General features: G+C 34.3%; 1 protein-coding gene across 6 annotated transcripts in view; it reads left to right on the forward strand.

Annotated features, from left to right (window-relative positions):
- LOC150106649 (uncharacterized) overlaps positions 1 to 22,104 on the forward strand; it is a 366,314-nt gene that overhangs the window by 318,389 nt on the left and 25,821 nt on the right. For all 6 annotated transcript variants that reach the window (XM_090393240.1, XM_090393245.1, XM_090393244.1 and 3 more), the window contains 2 exons: positions 3,269 to 3,441; positions 17,877 to 17,996. In XM_090393240.1, coding sequence (XP_090249366.1) covers positions 3,269 to 3,441; positions 17,877 to 17,996 — 293 coding nt within the window. The remainder of the gene's footprint in view (positions 1 to 3,268; positions 3,442 to 17,876; positions 17,997 to 22,104) is intronic.

Raw genomic sequence — 22,104 nt, forward strand, 5'->3', positions numbered from 1 at the left:
TCTTTAAACACACACTCAAATTTGTACCAACAAGATGTAGAAGGTGCATTTCAGACCAAAAAATATTGTAGTCTGTCTGTCTATTCCATGTTGAGCCAAGCCAGATTTATCAGATTTCCTGTGGCAAATATGTGATTGATGTTCTTGCATTCTCTTTTCTATTGAATGTCCAGTTTGTCCGAAGTAGGATAGATGGCGGTCACAAGGAACTTGGTATACCCCAGGGAGAGACATTGATGAGCATTTATCTTTTGAAGCAGGGAAACAGTTTGATAGTTTATTGATAGGTATAAAAGTAGCCACTAAATTGTATTTCTTCAGAATTCTGAAAGTCAGTTCTGAAATGCTCAGAATGTATGGGTTGGAACTTGACATACTGTTTCCTTATTATCTAGGTCAGATTTGTAGGAGTCAAATAGATGTTGTATAGTCTTTTTCTGAGAAGCCATTTAATTTCATATATCATTTGATATTTAAGAGTTCTTCCTGTAATTGATGAGGAGTCGAACAGATAGTGTTAACATGTCGAAATAAGGATTTTATAATTCCTGTCTTTTGAGAAAAATGGTGCACTGATTGCTGAAGAATGTAGTGGTTGTTGAAAGTGGGCTTTCACTATACTGATGTAGTTAAATCACCTGATGGTGAGCCGATGAGAAGAATGTCTACAAAGGATAATTTGTTGTCTCTTTCAATTTCCATTAGTGAATTTAATATATGGATGCAAGGTATTTATGGTAGCAAAAAGCATTCTTAAAGTTTCACAAAAATGTCAGCAATATACCAAACCCAAAACGAAAGTTGAGGATATATGGATGAAAAAGGATGTTTTCTAGATGTTATAAATAAAAGGTGAGAGCAGGGGAGAGTGGACTTCCCATGGCAGTTTCTTTCATTTGGCTGTAAAACTTGTTTTGACAAACAAATATTCAGAATGAATTATGAAGTCGAATAATTTTACCATAACCTGTGGAAATGATTCAGAAAGTAGCTGTAATGTCTCCTTAATGTCTACATTGGTGAATAGGGATTCTATATCAAAGCTCACAATAAGACCAGTGGGTTGTATGGAAACATTTTTCAATTTATCTAGGAAATCTGAAAGATTTTGTATAAATGAGCAGGACTTGCCAATATTAAATATCAATAGATTTGCTAAAAATTTGGCTATGTGATAAGTAGGAGAAACTATAGAATCTACAATTGGATGGAGTGAAGTGTCTTTCTTCTCGGCATTCTTGCAAAATAAATTTTTAGCATGTCTATGGTGTCTGCATCTAGACTTTTATAACTTTGTTTAGATAGGAGTTTAATTTCTTAAATTGCCTGCTGTTGGTTGGTGGATTATGATCCAGTTCCTTGTATGTCAAATGAACTTGTAGTAAAAAGAGAAATTTTTCTTTTTTTAATTTGCCGAATCCATGACTACCGTAGCTTTTCCATCGTCCACTTTAGTGATGATGAGGTGACTGTTATGTCTTAGGAAATGTAAAGCTTTCATTTCAGCTGAACAGATGTTAGATGGTGGCAGCTAACATCTGTTCAGCTGAAATGAAAGCTGAACAGATGAACAGATGTTAGATGGTGGCAGCTTGGATTTAAATAGGATGGATGAAACTTCTAAGTGGAGATTATTAGCATCTTAAATAGAAAAACTAAATAAGTTTTGTTTGATGTTAAAGAGGAAATCTTTTTATGCATTATGGTGAAATTATGTCCTTTTGAAAGAATAAGTGTTTCACTTTCAGTTAATGGGCATCCTGAGATGTTAACTACCCAATTATCTGCAACCAAGTGGGAAGAGATTTGCTTAGCAATAAGGCCATTGAATTTATGATTTAGATGTTACTTATATTTATTAAATGAACATTGTAGAGAGTATTTAGCCACAGTGTTATCAACTATCTACTTGTTACAATACAAGAACACCAATCATATATTTGCCATAGGAAATCTGATAAATCTGGCTTGGCTCAACACAGGCACAGACTACAATATTTTTTGGTCTGAAACATGGATTCTACATCACTGTAGGTATAAATTTGAGCGTTTGTTTAAAGAGAGTGCTGAGACCTTGCTTCACTGCCCAAACTTGAATTGGAATGACTGCCTATTTTTATCTAAAATATGGGAAAGTCTTATTAGAATAACACATCATATTTTTATTTTTATTTTACGTTTATAACTAACCTATGTTTTCTCAGTTATAACATTATGCTATTGTAAGTATAACATCACATGGCTTTTTCTGTTTCAAATTAATCATTGTTTGCTTTCTAACTTGTAATCAGCTGTGACTGCCACCAAAGATGGTCTATACGTTTCAGACCAAAATATTTGGTCTGCTAAACAAAAAACAGTTTTAGCTATGCCCTTTGTTTTTATATAAATAAGTAATGTAACTATGGCAAAAGTTTCTCTAAAAGAACCAATTCCTTCATGTCATCTGCCCTCTATAATGGTTTGAAAAAAAAATCTCTACCTCTTCTTTAGGAGAATCTTGTTTGTGACCATAGGCACAAATAAATCTCATTGCTAATTTCTTATTTTGAAATTTGCATTCATCATACTTGAAATTGCCTGTCATTCAAGAAGTTTATCTTCATGTTTAGTATTGAATACCATAGTTCTTTTTTTTCTTATTGCTTTTGTCCAAAGATAACATTTTATAGTTATTATTACATACTATTTCCCCTGATTTAGCCTCCTTTATCTCAGTAAAATGTCATCATGATATTGTGAAATTCTGTTGGTTCCACTTCTTCATTTATACTTCTCACATTAATGGTGCCTATCTTCAGTTCTGCTACAGTTCAGTTTGTTCCTGTAGCTTACTTTTCACTATTGCTATAGTTCTCTACAAAATCAGTGAGAGCTTTGTTTAACTGGGTAATGATCTGCTGGGTATGACATTTCATTCATTATGGTGTATCAACGTTTTCCGTGATTTAAAGAAGTACCAAATTTCCAGCCCGTCATCATTCATTCAGTAGTGAATATGTAATAATAGGGCTTACCATGAGAAAGTAAGGATTGAACATTGGGTCAGAAGCCCTATTCAGTTCTCATCAGAAGTGCTGCATGTGCAAGTCTTTGCTCAGTTATATATCTTTAACCTCTAAGTGACCTCTAACATTATTACTAACTGCATTATAATTCTTTATTTCTGTGGAAATCATCTTTCATAATTCTTATGCATGCATTTCTTTAGCTTTTATCATCATAAAATATGGTAGAAAATTTGATCCATTATTTTAATATTTCATAGAAATTGCACACACGCATGCAAGTGAGCTGAAATTAGCTGAGGAAAGATACAAAGAAGCCCAAGCAAGTATTAATGAGCAATTTGAAAGGCTTCAAAAAGAATACAATACTTTACGCCAGCAGGCAAAACAGGTAGAAGATGCTTTACAGCGGGACACTGATTCAAAAATTCAGGTGAGTTTGTTTACTATGTTTAAAACTTTTGTTATTCTTAAATGAACTACTTGCATTGTACAAGTTACTGATATTTGTCATGCATACATTTCAGCAGTTTGTCTAGTCAGCATCAAGTGATTTGGATATTAACTCCTAAAAAGTAGAAGCCAGCCAAAACTCTTTGCTGACTTTTTTATTTATTTATTTTTTATTTTTTGCATTTTAAATAAAAAAAAAACTTTAGGCTATTTGTTTTAAAAATCAAAGTTAACCAAAATTATAATATTTATAAATTACTTATTGAAAATCTTTGTTCCAGCATGCCAAGAAAGTAAGGTCCAGTCAGAAATTGCTGCCAAATAAGATATGGGAGAGGGATTGTGTATGCATGGTAGCATAGAGTGACTCATTAGCTAGATACAATAACAATAGGTTTTTTTTGTTGGTAGAAAACAATAGTGCTGTAGAAATTAATTGATGACTGTATAAGGTTTACAATGCCTAATGTAATGAGTGACAATAAGCTTAGGTAATGGTGTCATTTGTTTAAAAAAGGGCACAGCATTGTTCACGATGAAGAGCGCAGTAGCTGGCCAAATGTCATGATGGATGATTTGGTGGAAACAGTGAACACAAAAATTAATTGTGGTTCCTACCTGAAGAAAATCAATGGGCAAGATCCTTTTTCTGTCTCAGAAGACAGTGGCCATCGTTTTTTTTTGACTGACAGCACATGTTTGAATTTTTTTTTCTTTTGGAGGTGATGAATGGTGCCACTGCATTGATTGTTGTTTTGACTTGATATTTGCATACAAAATCCATGTTTCATCACAATATGAGAAAGAAATTCTTCTCCTTCATTTTCATAATGCTCCAAAAATTTTTGAGCTGATTCCACTCATTTCTGTTTATGCATATCAGTCAGCATTTTTGGGACCCATCTGGAACATAATTTCTTATATCCCAGCTTTTCTGCCACAGTTTCATCAATGACTGAGCATGAAACTTCCAGGAATTCAAGATAAACTTCCGTAATTGTAAAACAGCAATGCGCACAAATTTTTATGTGCCCTATTTCCACAATTTGGTGGAAATAGTGGATATAAAATTTATTACTTGTTGTAATTGGAAATAGTGAACCACTTTTTACACCACTAAATTTAAGGCCTTATGAAAACATTCATTATGACTACTTATGATGTCTGCCCTGTCAACTGCTCCTATATTCTTATAATATTCTGTTACACAATGGTGCCTTATTATTGACTGAGTGTCTGTCTGTCTCTTTCCTGATAATTTCATGCAATTTTCATGACTTGTGATCAGCTTGCACACTTCTCACTATTTTTACTATTCCTGGGAAGACACTTGCCACCATGTGAAGTATCAGACAGGAGATTTCTTTAGCTATGTGTACTGGTACAAATATTTTCCTCCACATAGCAGATGTTTAAAAGTTTTACATCATCCATATATATATAAAGCAATTTCTCACAACAGGTGAATGCTCACTAGAGAAAATGTCACCTTTATTATTCAAAAGAATTTAGAAGTTTGGCAAGATTAACCTGCCAATTAAGCCACATTTAAACAGTTAAACCACATTCTGGTTGATATTCTTGTGTTGCTGACATGATGTTACCACATCATGTCAGCAACACAATCTATAGGAGAATACCAATTATTGTAATACCCCATAAAATACTGAGCTGTTCTAGAGGAGTGATATCAGAATTGGATCTTCTTGATATTTTGGATCAGAAGATATGTTAGGAGCTTAAAAATTCAGAGTGACAGTATCAGTTGCATTCTGATAAGTAGGAATGGTGACTTACTTCCATCCAGAAATATCATTGACACTTCTAAGCGTCCAACATTTGTAAAGGCAGGATATCACAACTGTCCTGTTAGGCTTAGCATTCCTAATCCATTAATTATTATTACTTAACACCTCCAGGGAGTCCAAAGACTCATCGAGGGAGGGCACATGCCCTACAACTTTCCACCAATCCATCCACCACAACTACCTTATTCATCTACACCAACGCCATCTACCGGCCAACACTAGTATTTTCACAGGCAATTACGAACATCCATGCCCACGGCGGGATTCGAACCTGCAGCCTTTTAGCTGGAGAAAATACGCTAACCACTCGACCAACCAGACCATTAAGATGCCTTAATTAGTAGCTGTGCTGAAACTGCTTGTTGTAGCTCTACCATCTGTGTCTGATGACCTTGATAATAAATCTTGCTTTGAAGTAAAACTATAAGGGAGACCATTCATTCTATTCCCAAGCATGCCAAAGATAGGATGAAAAGAGATACAAGATCAAGACTCAACAGAACATCTCATATCAGGATACAAAGAGGAAGCTTGACATCACAACATCTGAAATTCTCTTATACTGAGTGGCAGTTAAGAAAATATCAAAAGGGACACAGACCCATATGTTTATCCTGCCATCTGATAATTTTATCATACCTGAACTTTTGGATCACATATGCTTTTTTCTTGAGTACATTAATCCCAAGCTACTATGGTCTCACTCCTGAAACAATTCCTGAAATGATCCTACTAAATGAGAATGTGTTTATTAAAAAATAAATAAATAAATAAATAAAATCGTGAACCAGAGCAGCATAAAGAAAAATTGCCAGTATTTCTACAGAAAAAAATGGGTATTCAGTATCCACTAACCTTTAAAGTAAATACAAGAACTTACTAGGACATATCAGACTATGTATTCAACATTTTTCCAGAGGAAGAAATGGACACTGACCATCCATGTGTCCCAAAACCAAATGACAAACACTATCCAGTCAAAGGTTAGCCTTAACCACGCTACTGGCCAAAACATCTATAGATGTCAAGGTTATTATGGATGTGAAGTGCATATTAAAATTGTAATACCATTGATATTACATTGAAATATATGGATGGGATTTCTTATTATAATGTGTTTCTTTTATGGTCCTGACTTAGCTCAGACAGGTCTTGATAATCTTACACTGAGTGGTTACTTTATTAGTATTAAAGTGGCCACTCAGTGTAATATTACAGTTGCCTCCATCTATACTTCTTATGGGTAACTTTAATGGCTACACTCTGTGCAATAATGCCAACATGAATGAGGAAAGACTGTTGAGTGTATACTTGATAATAATGACCCCTCTCTTCTTAATAATAGATACAAAATTTCTTCTTTCATGCCTAACTTCTTATACTCGGCATTAGATTTTACAGTCTGCTTCCTTGCCATTCTTCAACTGTTTGTACTTGTTGTTGAGAATTTATATGGAAGCAGCCACTTTCCTGTGCTTTTTACACTATATCATCAAAGGTACTTCTCCTTCATGAATGTCAAGATGGAAAATTGACTAGACTAACTGGAATACCTTTTCACATTATAAAATTTAATCCTGAGATATTCAAGCAAATGCATATCACCAAAGCAGTGAGGCATGTAAGAGATTGTATTGTCAAGACAGAAACAACTGCATTTTCAAAAACATTATCATCTTGATTTCCATTATCTGAAACCACGGTAGAATCTTGAGTGCCAAGCAGCTAGAGATGTAAGACAGAGTATGGAGTATACTGTACAACATCAGATCTCATCACTTTCAGGCTAAAGCACATTATATTAGATATCAGAGTAAAAGACAGTCTTATACCCCTATCCTCTTATCTTATTCTCCATACACAGCATCCAGAGATGGATGGCCTTTTATTCTGACCATGTGTTTCCCCCCCCCCCCCCCGCTACCATTATATGAAAAATATTTTGCATATTTAAGCGGTATCAACCAACTCCAATTACCAACTTATGTCTCTCCCTCCTTCCTTCATTCCTCATCCTATCCATAATCTCTGGAAATTGCACTTCCTCAGTCTGTTTCTTCATACTCAAAATTCACTTTGGTAATTATCTCTGAACTCATTTGAATACATCCCCATCTCCCTTGAAAACCAGGTGTCCAAATCTCCTCACAGCAATCTATATATAGCATGATTAAGGACCTATGATCAAGGAGTTAATAGAATGGGACAGAGAAATGTTTAGCCACAAAAAATGAAAAAGAGAAAATTCTAAGCTCAAAAACTTGGACACAATGTATCAGATTGAACATGCACACAAATGTTACCTTTCAGATGTAAAGAGTCAGATTTTAATTGGGAAAACAGATGAGTAATGTTGAGGAAGTTGACTTCTTTTAGGAAAAAGTGTGTTTTTTTAGATTTCATAAGGAAATGAACATCACTGAAGTGAAACGAAGACCATACGCATCATGAAAAATTAAAGAGATTATTACATGCAGATAAAGACAAACCTTTATCTGCATGTAATCTTTCTGATTTAACTTTTCATAGTAGTTGTTTAAATAGACTTGAAATTGGAAGCGATGTGGATTATTCAGTAATGTTTATTATTATTATTTTACTAGCCATATATGTGGATAATTTCATCCAATTCCTCAGCAATGCACCACATAGACTGCTCCAGGCAAATAGGAGCAGCAAGATTATTTGCTAGCGGATTTGGAATCTCTCTAAAGTGTTATCATTAGATTTCATCCATTGCACTGTCTAGTGGCCATTTTGTGTTTTTTTAAAGTTAGATCACACATCATGAATGACTGACCTAAGTCTAAAAACATCAGGCATGTTGCATACTGATAGAAATAGAAAAAAAGTTAGCTTGTTAGCATATGATGGTATTATCCATCATATGCTAACAAGCTCCATCTTATAAAACCAGTGCAAGGCTATTGGTTATCATGTATTTTTGTTTATCAATTGCATGTGTTCTCCTTAGCAGTTTGTAACAAAAAAAAAAACCTAAGTTTCCAGAAAGAAAAACCCTGCCAACTCCATATGAGGCTATATTACTTACTCATTTGAAAAGCCCCAATAAAGGTTCTTCATGTCCTAGATGGGATTCATACCCAGATCTTCTCCACCCAAATGACATGGGTGGAAATGCTATGCCATACATAGTTTTTAGATAAGAGATTGATAGTTATTTTACCTATAAGCACTGTCAGGTTCAAATAAAACAATTTGTGTAATTACAAATTATGCTTGCTGTTCAAATATATCAGAAACTGTTAAATTGAAGCTGTTGGTTATTGGAAAAACCATGAAGCATTGATGCTTTAATGGACGTAGAAGGGCAGTTTACCAGTTCTGTACTGTACTAACAAGAATACATGGATGACTTCTGAAATTTTTATCAAATAGTTATTGAGATATAGCATGGAACTATAATGGAGGTCAGCATAACTTTCTTGACAACTGTTTGACACATCCTCATTTAGAAATGTAAAAAATATACACGAGCACAGCGGATGTATAATTAACTGTACTAAATTATACAAATATTTTGGTTTAAGTATCTTAAACCATCACCAATGTAACAAATAGACTTAGAAAATTCAAATAACAACAGTGCATAGAGAATGGCATATTTTTTTCATGTGCAGCCATCAGGAAGTCAGGTAAGTATAATACAATTAGGATCCAAAATAGACGTGTGTGAATATTAAAAAGAAAAAAAAAGAAATACATTTACTGATAAGTTTCCCCAATTCTGGTCATAGATAATCTGTCATTGAGATTGAGGCAAGGACAGTGGAGAAGAACCTCAGAAATTTCATTAAAAAGACTTTCAAATTTGAAGTAGCAATTATGCAATAATTTAGCATCAACCCAGAGGATCCTGTGGCTAGTATTAGTAATTTTTTACATGCAGTACATCAATGAGTTTATCATCAATAGTTGGCAAGAAATAAGCAGCAAGCCCATACAGAACTGCAAATGTGTGGAATTTTCAAGTAAGACAGGTACATGTGAAATTACTGGGCTGGTAAGTATGACAAGCTTAGGAGATTGCTTGGCTCGGTGCCATGGCATGTAAAACTGCAAGGGCTGGATGTTGATAGTGCATGGAAAGTGGTTAAGGAGTGTTTGCAGGAGGTAATGGCTGACTGCATACCTAGAGTCTGGATAGTAAATCAAGTGGGAGTTAAATAGATGAATAACACCATTACGCTTGAGCTGCAAAGAAAGAAACAACTGTGTGGAGGGAATTTAAGGAGAAAGGTGACCTGCAGGCACACAAAAAAGTATAAAGCACAGGCCAGAAGGGTAACTAGTGTGGTAAGAAAAGCAAAAGCAGATTATGAAAGGAAATTAGCAATGAAACTAAAGAGAATTCCAAACAGTTTTTTCGATATGCTGCAAGTAAAAGAAAAAATGTATATGGCAGAATGATTTTAAGGAATGCCGATGGTAGGGAGGTAACTGAATCACTTGAAACAGTGGAATTACTGAGTGAGCACTTTGCAAGAGTGTATCATCCAGGTGGTGATATTGCAGGAATGAAGGAGCCAATAGCTTATACAGGAATTGAAGTGAATGAAATGGAGGTGAATAGTATATTACAAAACCTTAATGTGAATGCATCTGTGGGATTGGATGGTATATCAGCTCAGGTCTTACATGAAGTGGCAAAAGAATTGTCAGTGTCCTTGACCATTTTGTTTAATTTGAGTCTTAGGTCTGGGTTAGTCCCGAGGGGGTGGAAGGAGGGAAAAATAGTTCCATTGCATAAAGGAGGCTCCAAGGCTGCTGTTGCAAATTACATGACTGATCAGCATATCAGGAGTCATCAAGGTTTTGGAGAAAGTAGTCAAGAGAAACATACAGGATCGAATAGATGATAATGGGATACTGTATGGGGGACAGCATGGTTTTGTGAAGGGTAGATCAAACTGCAAAGACTATTGCAAGAAAGTTCTTGAATATGATAATTTGTAGATATGGAACTACTCAGACCTTACTTTCAGATCAAGGAGCAAATTTTACATCTGAGCTGTTATTACAATTATGTAAATTACTTAATGTTAAGAAGATTTTTACTGCACCTTACCACCCACAGTCTAATGGTATGTGTGAAAGGCTGAATAAAAATATAAAGCAAATACTTTCCAATCTGACAAAACTAAAACGAATGATTGGGACACATATCTTTCTCAAGTATTATTTGCATGTAGATCTGCTTTTCATTCTGCTATCAAAGAATTTTGCTTTATATGGCTTTGATCCAATCTTTCCTAATGAACTTGTTTCATTTATTCCTAATATAGGATACAATGACATAAATGAGTATCTGGAAACAGTAGTAGATAAATTCTCCATTACACACAGATTAGTGGGTGAAATAAGTAAATTAAGTTTGCCGAAAACTAGACAGTATATAAATCATTTTAGAAAGTATAAGTCATTTGCACCAGGAGATTTAGTATTGGTAGATGATAAATCTAGTATAAAAAGGGTTGGAAAATTAGGAAGGAAAGCTTCAGGTCCACATAGAATTCTAGACCAATTTTCTCCTGTGAATTTTAGGATTCAAGATGTCAAAAATCCTAGTAAAATTATAAGTGTACACTCTGATAGGCTAAAAAGGTACTTTTTAGGGAGTAGAAATTTAATTATGGTAGGAGACAATATGAATAAAATATTGAAAGATGAGGGTTGTTTTCCTGATACTAATTGTGCATCTCATTCACAATCAGTTAGTAGAAAAGGGAATAGTTTTAAACCTCATATTACAAATACACAGCAAGGGAGAAAATTAAGAAGTTCAGGTACAACAAAACCTAATACAAGAAATTCCAGAAACTCCAGAATACATAATTCAGATAATATACAATGTAAGAGTGATGATAATTAAAAAGACTCTAACATGGATGAAATAATAGCAGAATATCATAGGTTAGTTAACTTAGAGTTAAACAAACCAGAGGGATGTGAAAATACTTCTAATTTAGTTAGTAAGGATAAAGAATCTCAGAAACCTGTAGAATTTGATTCTGATAGTGATGATTCTGTAGATTTATGGCATAATTCCAATAATTTAAAGGAGATATTTGAAAAGTACAGAAATGAAATTTGTAAGTATAATAAATTGGAAGATGTAAATTCTGAATTATCTCTAACTTCAGATGATTCTGAAATTAGTGATTCTGAGATTGTAAATAATGATCAGCATGAATCACGTTATTATTTAAGATCTAGGAATATGCATTAAAAGTGTTGTTAGATATAAGTTAAATATTTAAAATTAAAAAAAAATTTTTTTTTTTTCAGAGAAAGATGAAACTGATGTAAAAATAGTCAGAATTTAAAATTCTGAATATTTTTACAAATTGTTTGCGTTAGTACATTATTAGTTTTTGTTTCATAACACGCATTGTCAGCACTTGTGATGTGCCCATTATTGATGTTATTTTTGTCAAAATAAAATGTGAAGCATTTAAAAAAAATTCATGTAATTACTGGATTTTGATAGTTGTTACTTTCAGAAATTTTATTGTAGTTTAAAATATTAAGTTGTGTTTTGTGAAGACATTCTCTTGTCGCTAATGGAGACAACATGTCTGCCATTATACATAACTTCTTGCTTGCCACTTTCATGGAGTGCGCATGCTCGCCCAGGAGTTTGATGGGTGATTGACAGCTGACAGAGAGCATTCAGTATCGAGGTAACAGAAAGTAATAAGAGAGCATTTGGGAAGAAAAGAGAACGCAGGCTGGCAAATATTTGGGTTCGGAGGAAATTAAGTTTTTTTTTTTTATGTAACAGTCAGAAGAAAATTAATAGTAGATTACGAAAAATTAATCATAGAACTGTTAGTTTTTAAAGTGGAGGAGTTAAGACTGTCAATAAGTAATAGGTAATTAAAAGAAGATATTGCTATTGACGTTCTAAAGGAATGTTCGAGGAAATGCTGATTGGAAGATTAATAGTAGATTCCGAAAAAGGAATCATAGAACTGTGAGGTTTTAAAGTGGAGGAGTTAAGACTGTCAATAAGTAATAGGTAATTAAAAGAAGATAATGCTATTGACATCCTAAAGGAATGTTCGAGTAAATGCTGATTGGAAAATTTCATCTGTCTTAAGGACGCCAGATCTAACTGTTATTTCTGCTGGAAAAGGAGATGGAATTTAGCAAACTTAGATGAAGCAGTAGAAGAAACCTTTTTGCTTGTACAAAAATTAGCAAAATTGAATTGCATGAAGTGAGAGTATTTATACTTCGGTGAATTCAGAATATCTACACTTCAGAGTCAGGAAGAATTAATGTGTGCTATATGAGGGTGATGAGAAAGGATCCTATGAAAAAGAAGAAAGAGTTTATATCTTCAGGAAAAAGGGCTTTAAAAGACAAACTGGTTATGAACATTTTTGTTATTGTGTAAACAAAGTGTTTAGTCTAGTGCATAGGTTCCCAAAGTGGGCAATACCACCCCCCCCAGTGGGCGCTAAAGCTTTCTAGGGGGGGAGGGGGGTATAGTGGGGTCAGAAGCAGTTTGGGGCATGTTCAGGCGGTCTAGGGGTCGGTGGCTCTTTATAGAAGAAATTAATAATATATATTTAAAAATTAATTATTTTCGTGATTTTGCGATTAGATAATCATTCAAAATTTAAATATTGCATTTTAATTCATCTTATGCTCGTCTTACACAATCAATTTTCTATGTCAATGAGAAAATAGAGCATATATATATATATGTGTGTATAATAGGTTGTTTACAGTAGCAAATATATTCATTATATTTCATTTCAAAATATATATAAAATATATAAAACCACTTTTCTAATTGATTTGTACAAAAATAAACCCAATTTTATATAATTTATATAATGGGGGGTGTTACAAAATTTATGTCTTGCAAAGTGGGCAGTGGCCCGAAAAAGTTTGTGAACCTATGGTCTAGTGGATGTGATGAAGTATATGTTAAACAAATCAGTAATAGAATGAGTTAGAAAATGGGTGATCTCTTAAGTGCAAGTTTATTTTAAAAGGCCTTGGATCCAATTAATTTTGTAGTTAGTTATGTAATTTTGTTTGAAGTGTATATATATTGTTTTTGTTTTATTAAATGTCTAAATTTTGTATTTGGTCTTGAGTCAGTGATTTTTTTGGATTCTGAAAGAAACAGTAAAAAAAGTCATTGCACCAATCAGAGTGAACCCTTGTGCATATATAAATACACTCGGAAATAAAAATAATTGTTATAGAGAAAATCTCATATAAATGAAAGAGATTGATAAAAATTAATAATATTATCCTATCTAAACAAATGGCGCAGTCGAACAGAGATTAAATAATAAAAATAATCATCTCAAAACACCTTGATTACTGTTCAGTTATCTCTTCAATGATCACAGCTAATGCAGCGTGCAACTTCACATTTGTATTAAGAAGAAATCAAATCAATTTGCCTTATTTTCCAATGATTTTTCAGCATTTGGATAACTTTGTTGTTATCTCTTTTTTATATATTTTTTATGCTTATTTTAAATCCTGATGAAACCACCAGTTTTAGTGTAAGTAAAACTAGTCAGATTTTTTTTATTAATAGTCATTTATTTAGAAACTGCTTTAACCCTAACTCCTATCTGATTTATCCTCTTGACCTTCGGTATACAGTCTGATATCACTAATATCTAATGTAATATCAAGGGTATATTGCTAATATCTTACCCTTGCAGATGCTTATATATCACAGCACTGCTTCAGCTATCTCATAAGTTTGCCATAATCTCCAGCCCTGTATAGTACACCCACACTTCACCGGGTCTGGCAGAATGCCAAGAATAGTCAATTCGTGCTGAAGGGGAGAAAGAAATAAAGAATGTACGAATTGGTCACCAACACGTGAAATCATGTGATTTGTACATAAAATTTTCCAACCTGTTATACAAACAAAATAGTTACCACTTAAAAAACTACAATGTTCATTTAAAAAAAAAAGTTAATTTTCTGACATGTAATAATAAACAACCCATTCCACAAGACTGATTGATTACCCTGTTATTGGAATGGATTCTCCTTCTGACATGTGCAGAAGTGTTGAAGGGTCTCACATCTGTGGGCATACAGTAGTTGTGCATATACTCCTTAACTGAAATTTTCATATTTGGCAACCTCCCAAGTCACAATCACATGGTCCCAGTAAGAGGAAATGTGGCAAGATTGGTTATGGACAAAACTTCTGGTCCTATCACCAGCTAGAAATAGGTACTCTGAAACCTGGTTTCACTTCCATTGCATGCTGTTTCAAATAAATATTTTTTTAGTTGGCAAATAAATTCCATTTCCTTTCTACAATGTGATCTCTAGTCAATTGTACCTATAATTTAAACCCCCTTAATAATTATTTGACCTGCACTCATTGTGCTAATTTGCCAATGCATTTCTGTCGCATCTTCCCTTGCATCCCCTAGCATACAGCAGCAATCATTTTGTCCTCCTGCCCTTGATCTCGCACTAGATTGCCTCAGATGAACTGCCCTTCCTATTTCCTACTCTTTTTTTTCTCAGCTGCAGTATGCCTTCTCCCATCCTATTCCACCTATCCTCCCAAAAATGCTATACACTTCACATTTCCCTGTAACTACATCATTCTCTATGAGCTAAGACTTGTAGCTTTTGGTGAAGTTGCAGTAACCAGTGCTAAAAACTTCTTCCTCTTATTTCTGATACTTCTGGCATTCGTATACACAAACTCTTAAGTATCCCATAGGCCCCCAACTATCTTTACACCTTGTATTGAATTACCCCATTCAGTTTCCTCCCTTTAGAGACTAGATTCTATATTTTTTTGGTCATTCTCACAGACACTCATTCACTCACTTACTCATCTGAAACCTCTATAATAGCTCTGGTGTTCCTTACTTTGTACTTCCACACTCTTCTTTCTTGAGACACTCAACTCCAAATCCATTTAAGTTCAATCTCTTAGTATTATAAAAGCCATTCCATCCATCAGATACAGTCTATAAGTTTACAAATACACATTCCTTCTGCAAAACCTGCACTTTGATTCATTTGAAATCATTGCACAGCAACTTACCAACTCTCACTCTTCTTTTTTTCTTTATCCAACAACTCTTTCATTTCTTCTGTCATGCAATATTTTAAGCCCCTTCAAGCCATTTGTGACTACCTCAGCAATAAAATTTTTCACCTTGCCTTTTTGCATCCTGGCAGCCTTAACTAATATTAATTTTCACACCAGGGAAACAAAATTTAGTCACACTCTCATTTAATACTTCTCTTATAGAATCACCATAAAATTTTTCTCCTTACTCTCCTTCTCCTGTTATGTCACATGCTACAGTTTCTTTCTTCACATATCTCTTGTTTCAGCTTTACCATTGCCAGACATTTCTGCAATTGTCCATCTAGTTAACCCTTAGTAATTCTATAAATACTCATTTCCTCCATTATTCATGCTTCTTTTTACTCCTCTCTGGATCATTATGGATAATTTCAACTATGGGGTTATCTGTCTATTCAGTTCACAGCCCACTTTAGAAAAGTCTGGACTGTCGCACCATCGATCTCTGTATTTTGGTCTGTTAACTTCTTATTCACACCCAAACATTGCTTATGTTACTCATACTACCACCACCACTACTACTATTTGGGATTTCTACTCATGTTTGATTTAATCTCTCTCTCTCTCTGCAATCATTAACAGTGCTCCCCCCCCCCCCACACACACTTTCTTTCCTACTCCCTCCCAGAATAAACTGTACTCATAGAATTCCATTTCTGTGAGAGTATTCCTTTCTGTTAGTCAGATATCACTAATGCCAAACATGCATAATAACCAGGTGCCAGGCTAACGCATATTCAAGGAATGTTTAAAATGAGATATGATTCAAATAAGCAGCCTGAGTTGATATGTTGAACAAATCCCTTTCCACCATTCACAGTCATTTCTTTTCTTGTCTGACAGAACTAGTTACACCATTTTCAGAATGCTGTTGTTCTCTCTCTCTCTCTCTGTCATAACAATCTCTCTCACTTAAGTGCATGTGTCCAAGCTTTCATGCAGCCACAATGTCACACTTCATTTACCTGACAATCTACACTGAACAGCAGTTTCTCCGAGTGTCTAAACCAAATCTACTTAAGTGTAATCCTACAAGTACAAATCCTTTCCATCATCAAAAACATTACTGACTGCAATGTAGTGTACATCATTTCTCCTGCACAGTCTATTCATTGAATCATTTGCAATCACAGCATACTAACTCAACCTTTTGCTCTTCTTTTCACCTCATTCAACATTTTTTTTTTTTACAGTCTACCTCTCTCTCTCTCTCAGAGGATTTTCATTTCCGTGGAACCCAGGCAACCATACTAAGCACACAGTAGTTCAGATCCTGTTTATTAAAGCTTTATAAAGTGGAAGAATAACTTCCTCATTCCTATAAGTTGGTGTCCTCTTTAATGTTACAGTTATCTAATGTGATGACTTAACGACTTTAGCTCTGTGGCTTCTGAACTTCAACTTGCTATCCACTGTCATCGCCACTTGCTGCAAATTCCTATTAATAAAATATTTAGCCTACAATGTTTTTAATCCAAAATGCATAATCTTCCATTTACCAGCATTGTAGTGCCACTTATTAACATTTACTGATAGAATTATTCTGTTCAAGTCAACCTGCAAGTATTCTGTGTGAGATAAGTTCCTTATCATCTGAATCAACTTTCCATCATCATCATTAGTATATAATTTGATGTTCATTGTATCTTCTTCCATTTGTTCTACCTGTTGCCTATAGCCTCACTCATGTCCCAGAAAACATGCTTTTGCTATTTGCTTGTCTGGAATATACCTAATCATAGAACAACCACTGTCCCTACTACTTTGACGTTATAACTATCTCACATACTGCCATCACTGTTGTGTGCTATACTCTTCTATCTGTGCTCGCATTCTTTCTCACCAATGTCTCATTCGATCTTCCGTCAGATCTCATGTGCATTCAAAACTCACACTATATCTGCCTAATTAGTACATACTTCTGACAGTCTCTCTTAATATCCTCTCCTTCCTGCCATAAGCTACTTGCATTTGCTAATGATTACCTTTCACATATGTCACGTTTCTTGAAGCTACTCATAGCAAAGTTAAATAAGGGGCTAACAACTCTATTGATTTTACTACATGTGTTTTATATATTTTATATTCAATTCTATAATTAAATATCAAAAATTTATATAAATACACACTCATGTATCTTGCATTTAATTAAAACACTCCAACTAAATATAAACTTAATTTAAAAAAATAACGTCACCTTGACAATAAATGCATAACTTTTCAGCAAAACATTAATCACATAACATATTAATGTTATGTGATTAACAGAAATATCACATAACATATTAATGGTCAATTTTTTTTAAAATACGTTAGCTGAAATGATTTTGCAAAAGACTGCATATTTGTTTTAGTTTCCGTTTTATTTGTAATAGCATTCAGTTTATTTCATCATAAATATTTAAAATGTTAATATGGTATTAGAAAGTCCATACTAACTTTATGTTCATTTGCCTTTTCATTTTTTTTTTTAAGTGGATTTCATCAAAAAAAGCTGATTTGGAAAAAGAGGTGGATAGTTTAAAAGCAGTTCTAGAGATGAAAAGATGTGAGATGCATTCACTTCGTAAAGAAAATATGGAAATGAAAAAAGAGGTAAGAACCTAAGGAGAAATGCCACTATTCTCCTTTCTTTTTAACTTTTATATATACTGCTCAAAACAATTAGTGGATATTTTGGTTTTCTTGTAAATTATAAAGTTATAAAAATAATTTACAAATGTAACACATTTATTTTAAAATATTCTTAATATACAACAGTGTAGAACACACAACTGCATACAAAATCATGTTAAGACTTGTCGAAATGTGTCTTAACCATATTAGCATGTGGGGGGGGTACATAAAAGAGTGACTTTTGTGCTCACTTCCACAGTGCACAATTATCACTTCAGTTATAAACTTGTGTCACCTACCACCCATTATTTTGTTAAAAATGGCAGAGCAACATGATATCCCAGAATCATAGGATAATCATTGGTCGATTAGAAGCTGGACAAATGCAGCAAGTTGTCGCTCGTGCATGTCATGTATCTCCAAGTGTAATTTCGTGACTTTGGAATCACTTTCTAGACGCGGGACATGAAGACGATTTTCGAAAACGTCTTCATGCCATAGGCTTATATGCTCGAAGACCAATGGTTTGCATTCCACTTACTGCAAATCACAAAAGAGCCTGAAGGATTTGGGCACAGGAACAATCGGACAAATGAGGATTGGGCTCATGTACTTTTTAGTGATGAGTCCAGGTTCAGTCTACAATCAGATATGGCATGAAAGTGGAACAAGAAATAATCCACTTGTTCGTGAAAGACCCCAACATCAAGGTGGGAGTTTGATGGTATGGGCTAGAATAAGTATAGGTGGCCATACTGATCTCTGTTTTATCAGAAACGCTTTCTTAACAGCCCAAAGGTATTGCAATAAGATTTTGGAACCTATAGTTTGTCCATATGCTACTGCAATTGGCCAAGAACTCATTTTTATGGATGACAATGCTCATCCACACTGTGCAAATTTGGTACAAGAGTGGTTTCAGGAAGAAGGTATTAAACAAATGGACTGGCCTGCATGTTCACCGGATTGTAATCCAATTGATCATGCCTGGGATGCTTTAGGTAGGCGAGTTTCTGCTCGACTGGTGCTACCATGATCGCTTCAAGAGCTCGAAACTGCTCTCACAGAAGAGTGGGGAAATATCCCATAAGAAGTGTTTGATCATCTTATCCAGTCCATGCAATCAAGATGTACCGCTGTTTTGGCTGTTAATGGAGACCATATGCCCTATTAAAAATTACAATAATAAAAGCGTTTTTGGTTATTCTTGTTAAAATTATTTCACACTAAAACGTATAATTTGTTAAATTTAAACAATATCTCATTAATTACACCCTATCCATACGTAAGAAATATTTATTCATGTATAAAGTACCCAATAGTTATAATTATTTGCAGAAATTTATAGTTATCTGACAGAAACTAAAATATCCCCTAATTATTTTGAGCAGCATAGTAATCATAATGTGGACAAGACCTTCAAGTTTGTTCTGCTAATGATATATAAAAAATCATGGCAATATATTATTTTCTTCTCATGCTAAGAATATAAAAGAATTTCCTGTCCACTTCATCATGTCTTATTTTCTGATAGTAATTGTTTTTCCATTTTATCTTCTTTACAAGATTTCTGTCTATATGAGTTTATAAAATGGGCAATAAAGTTAGTGTCATGTAACTCCCTGTTGCTTCTCATGGAGCATGAGAAGCAACAGGGAGTTATTTATTCTTGAAAAGACTGTTAGATAACAACAAAAGTTTGGCTGCTAAAAATATAGTGATATATTGGTTTAGCCAGTCTTGGGCGTGGACAGCAGGGTTTTTCCCCCAGTTTATTCTGGGGTTTTTCATCCCGCAAAGCAGGCAAACTGGCCTTGAGAACTCAACACTACAGGCCATAGGATACACCGGGGAATAAGGCTGACCACCTTATCCTGTAAATGGAGTGAGGTCCAATGATCAATGGACCCTCGACACCGCAAGGTAAAAGAGGGTATAAGGAAGATGAGATGATGAGATGAGATATTGGTTTTTTATATACTTGCATGTGTGTGTGTGTGTGTGTGCACGTGTGCACACACACACATATAACAAAGATGAAAATGTGAGGACAGATTGCTACATCCAGACTTCTCTCATTATGTCAGTTTTTTTCTGTTTTAATGCAATTATATTCTTCATTAATCTTCAGATGAATGGTCTAAAAAGGACAGACCTAAAATTAAACATTGTCTAGAAAGGAACAACATTAAAATAAGTTTAAAATAAAATGTAGTAGATTGAATGTTTTTCAACATGTATGTTATGGATCCAATTTAGCAAAGTAATTCATCTGACAGGAGAACAATGCAATTGTGATTTTGCAAAAAAAAAAACTTTCTAGTACACTATCTAATTTCTGTTCTTACTAAGAATAATGTTCTCATTAAGAAATCAGGCTAGCCATCAATTACATTATGTTATGCTGAAGATTCCATAGCAGATTTCCGAGTTAAAAGGGTTCTGCATCCCTGAAGCCCAATAATAATTATTATTACTATTGCTATTAAACGACACCTGCAAGGAGTCCAAGGACCCATCGTGGGAGGGCACTCCACTCATCTCACCATCTCTGCTAACACCTAATTCTCCTGCTGTGACAACTACCATCAACGCCATATACTGCCAATCACCAACAACAACAACAGTATAAATTATATTTTTGGTTTAATCCTTTATCCAAGTGTAAGCAAACAAAGTTTGCACCTGAAGTATTTTCAGGACAGAGCAACTTTAATATAGACACTAATGACTAACTAAGACAAGTGAAGTGAAGTCATTAGCCTCTATATATGAGTTGCCCTGTCCTGAAAATACTTCTGGCACAAACTTTGTTTGCTTACACTTGGATAAAGGCTTAAAACAAAAATATAATTTCTCAGCATCTTTAATTTATAGTATAATCAAGTGGAAAAACTTTCAACACCAACAATGGTGATTTTGTCTGTAAATTGCAATGTTCTCATGGCCAATTTGCCTGTACACAGGATGGAAAACCTGAGTTTTTGGAAGGGAAAAAACTCTTCTACTTCTGTATGAGATCGGCTAACTCGCCTTCAATTGAAAATTATTGTGTTCTCCCAGTTCAGGCTTATTAACCAAGTGCAAAGATGTCAGTATTAGCAGGACATTTAGATAAGAATAAAGATCTGAAAAAGCATGTATACAAAAAAAATCATATTTAAGTGAAACTTATTATGGTAACTTATTATGGATATATGTTACCGCTAAAGTGCGAAAACCGTTAATGTGCACATTACCTAGCTAATCTGCAGATTAACTGATTTGCTCCGTTAACGTGCGGAATCAAGAGTTTTCCGCATTTTACCTAGGTAATGTGCACATTAACGGCTTCCGTATCGTTAAAGTTCAAAAGTTTGTTTCTCTCATTTCCTTTCCCTACTGTTTTTTTTCTTATTTGTAATAATATTTTAAACCGTTTGATTCCTTGTATTATATTAATTGATTGATGATTGATTCTATCGACTAATTTGTTGATTTTTGATTGTATTAACTTGATTCTTTAGATATCGAAAAATAAATAAATAACATTGTTAATTTAAGCGTACAGAAACGTTGCTGTTGTTCCAGCAAAGATCTTATTTTCACTTTAACGAGTGCCTAGTAGGTAATTTGCAGATTACCTAGGTAATTTGAGAAATGAAACAATTTTCCGCACATTAACGGATCACCGTAGTTAATCTGCACAATACCTAAATAATCTGCAGAATAACTGATTTCTGCACTTTAGCGGTAACATATACACAAATGTCAGGAGTATTAGAAACAAAGGGATAGGTTGTTGCTTGGGTGAACATGTTGCGGTGTGAAAGGGTACAATATTTTTAGGAAGGATAGAAGAGGAATGTGTTGCTAATGATATTGGATGATTCGAGTCCAGTTAGGGTAGCAAGATGTCTGCAATACTAGTAACAATATTCCATGTGGCAGTGAGTTTGAAGCCATATGGCGTGAGGTGGAGTCTTAACAGGATCAAATACATAGTGGGGTGCTGTTACATACCTAGTGGATCAGTTGCTAATGACAATGAAATGCATTACCAAATGAACATGATGGCTGTGAAATGAGTAATCATGGATGACTAATT

The sequence above is a fragment of the Typopeltis vanoorti genome, chromosome 5 (genome assembly GCF_054136105.1).
Source record: "Typopeltis vanoorti isolate ZY-2024b chromosome 5, IOZ_Tvanoo_1.0, whole genome shotgun sequence".
In the NCBI taxonomy this organism is placed as follows: domain Eukaryota; kingdom Metazoa; phylum Arthropoda; class Arachnida; order Uropygi; family Thelyphonidae; genus Typopeltis; species Typopeltis vanoorti.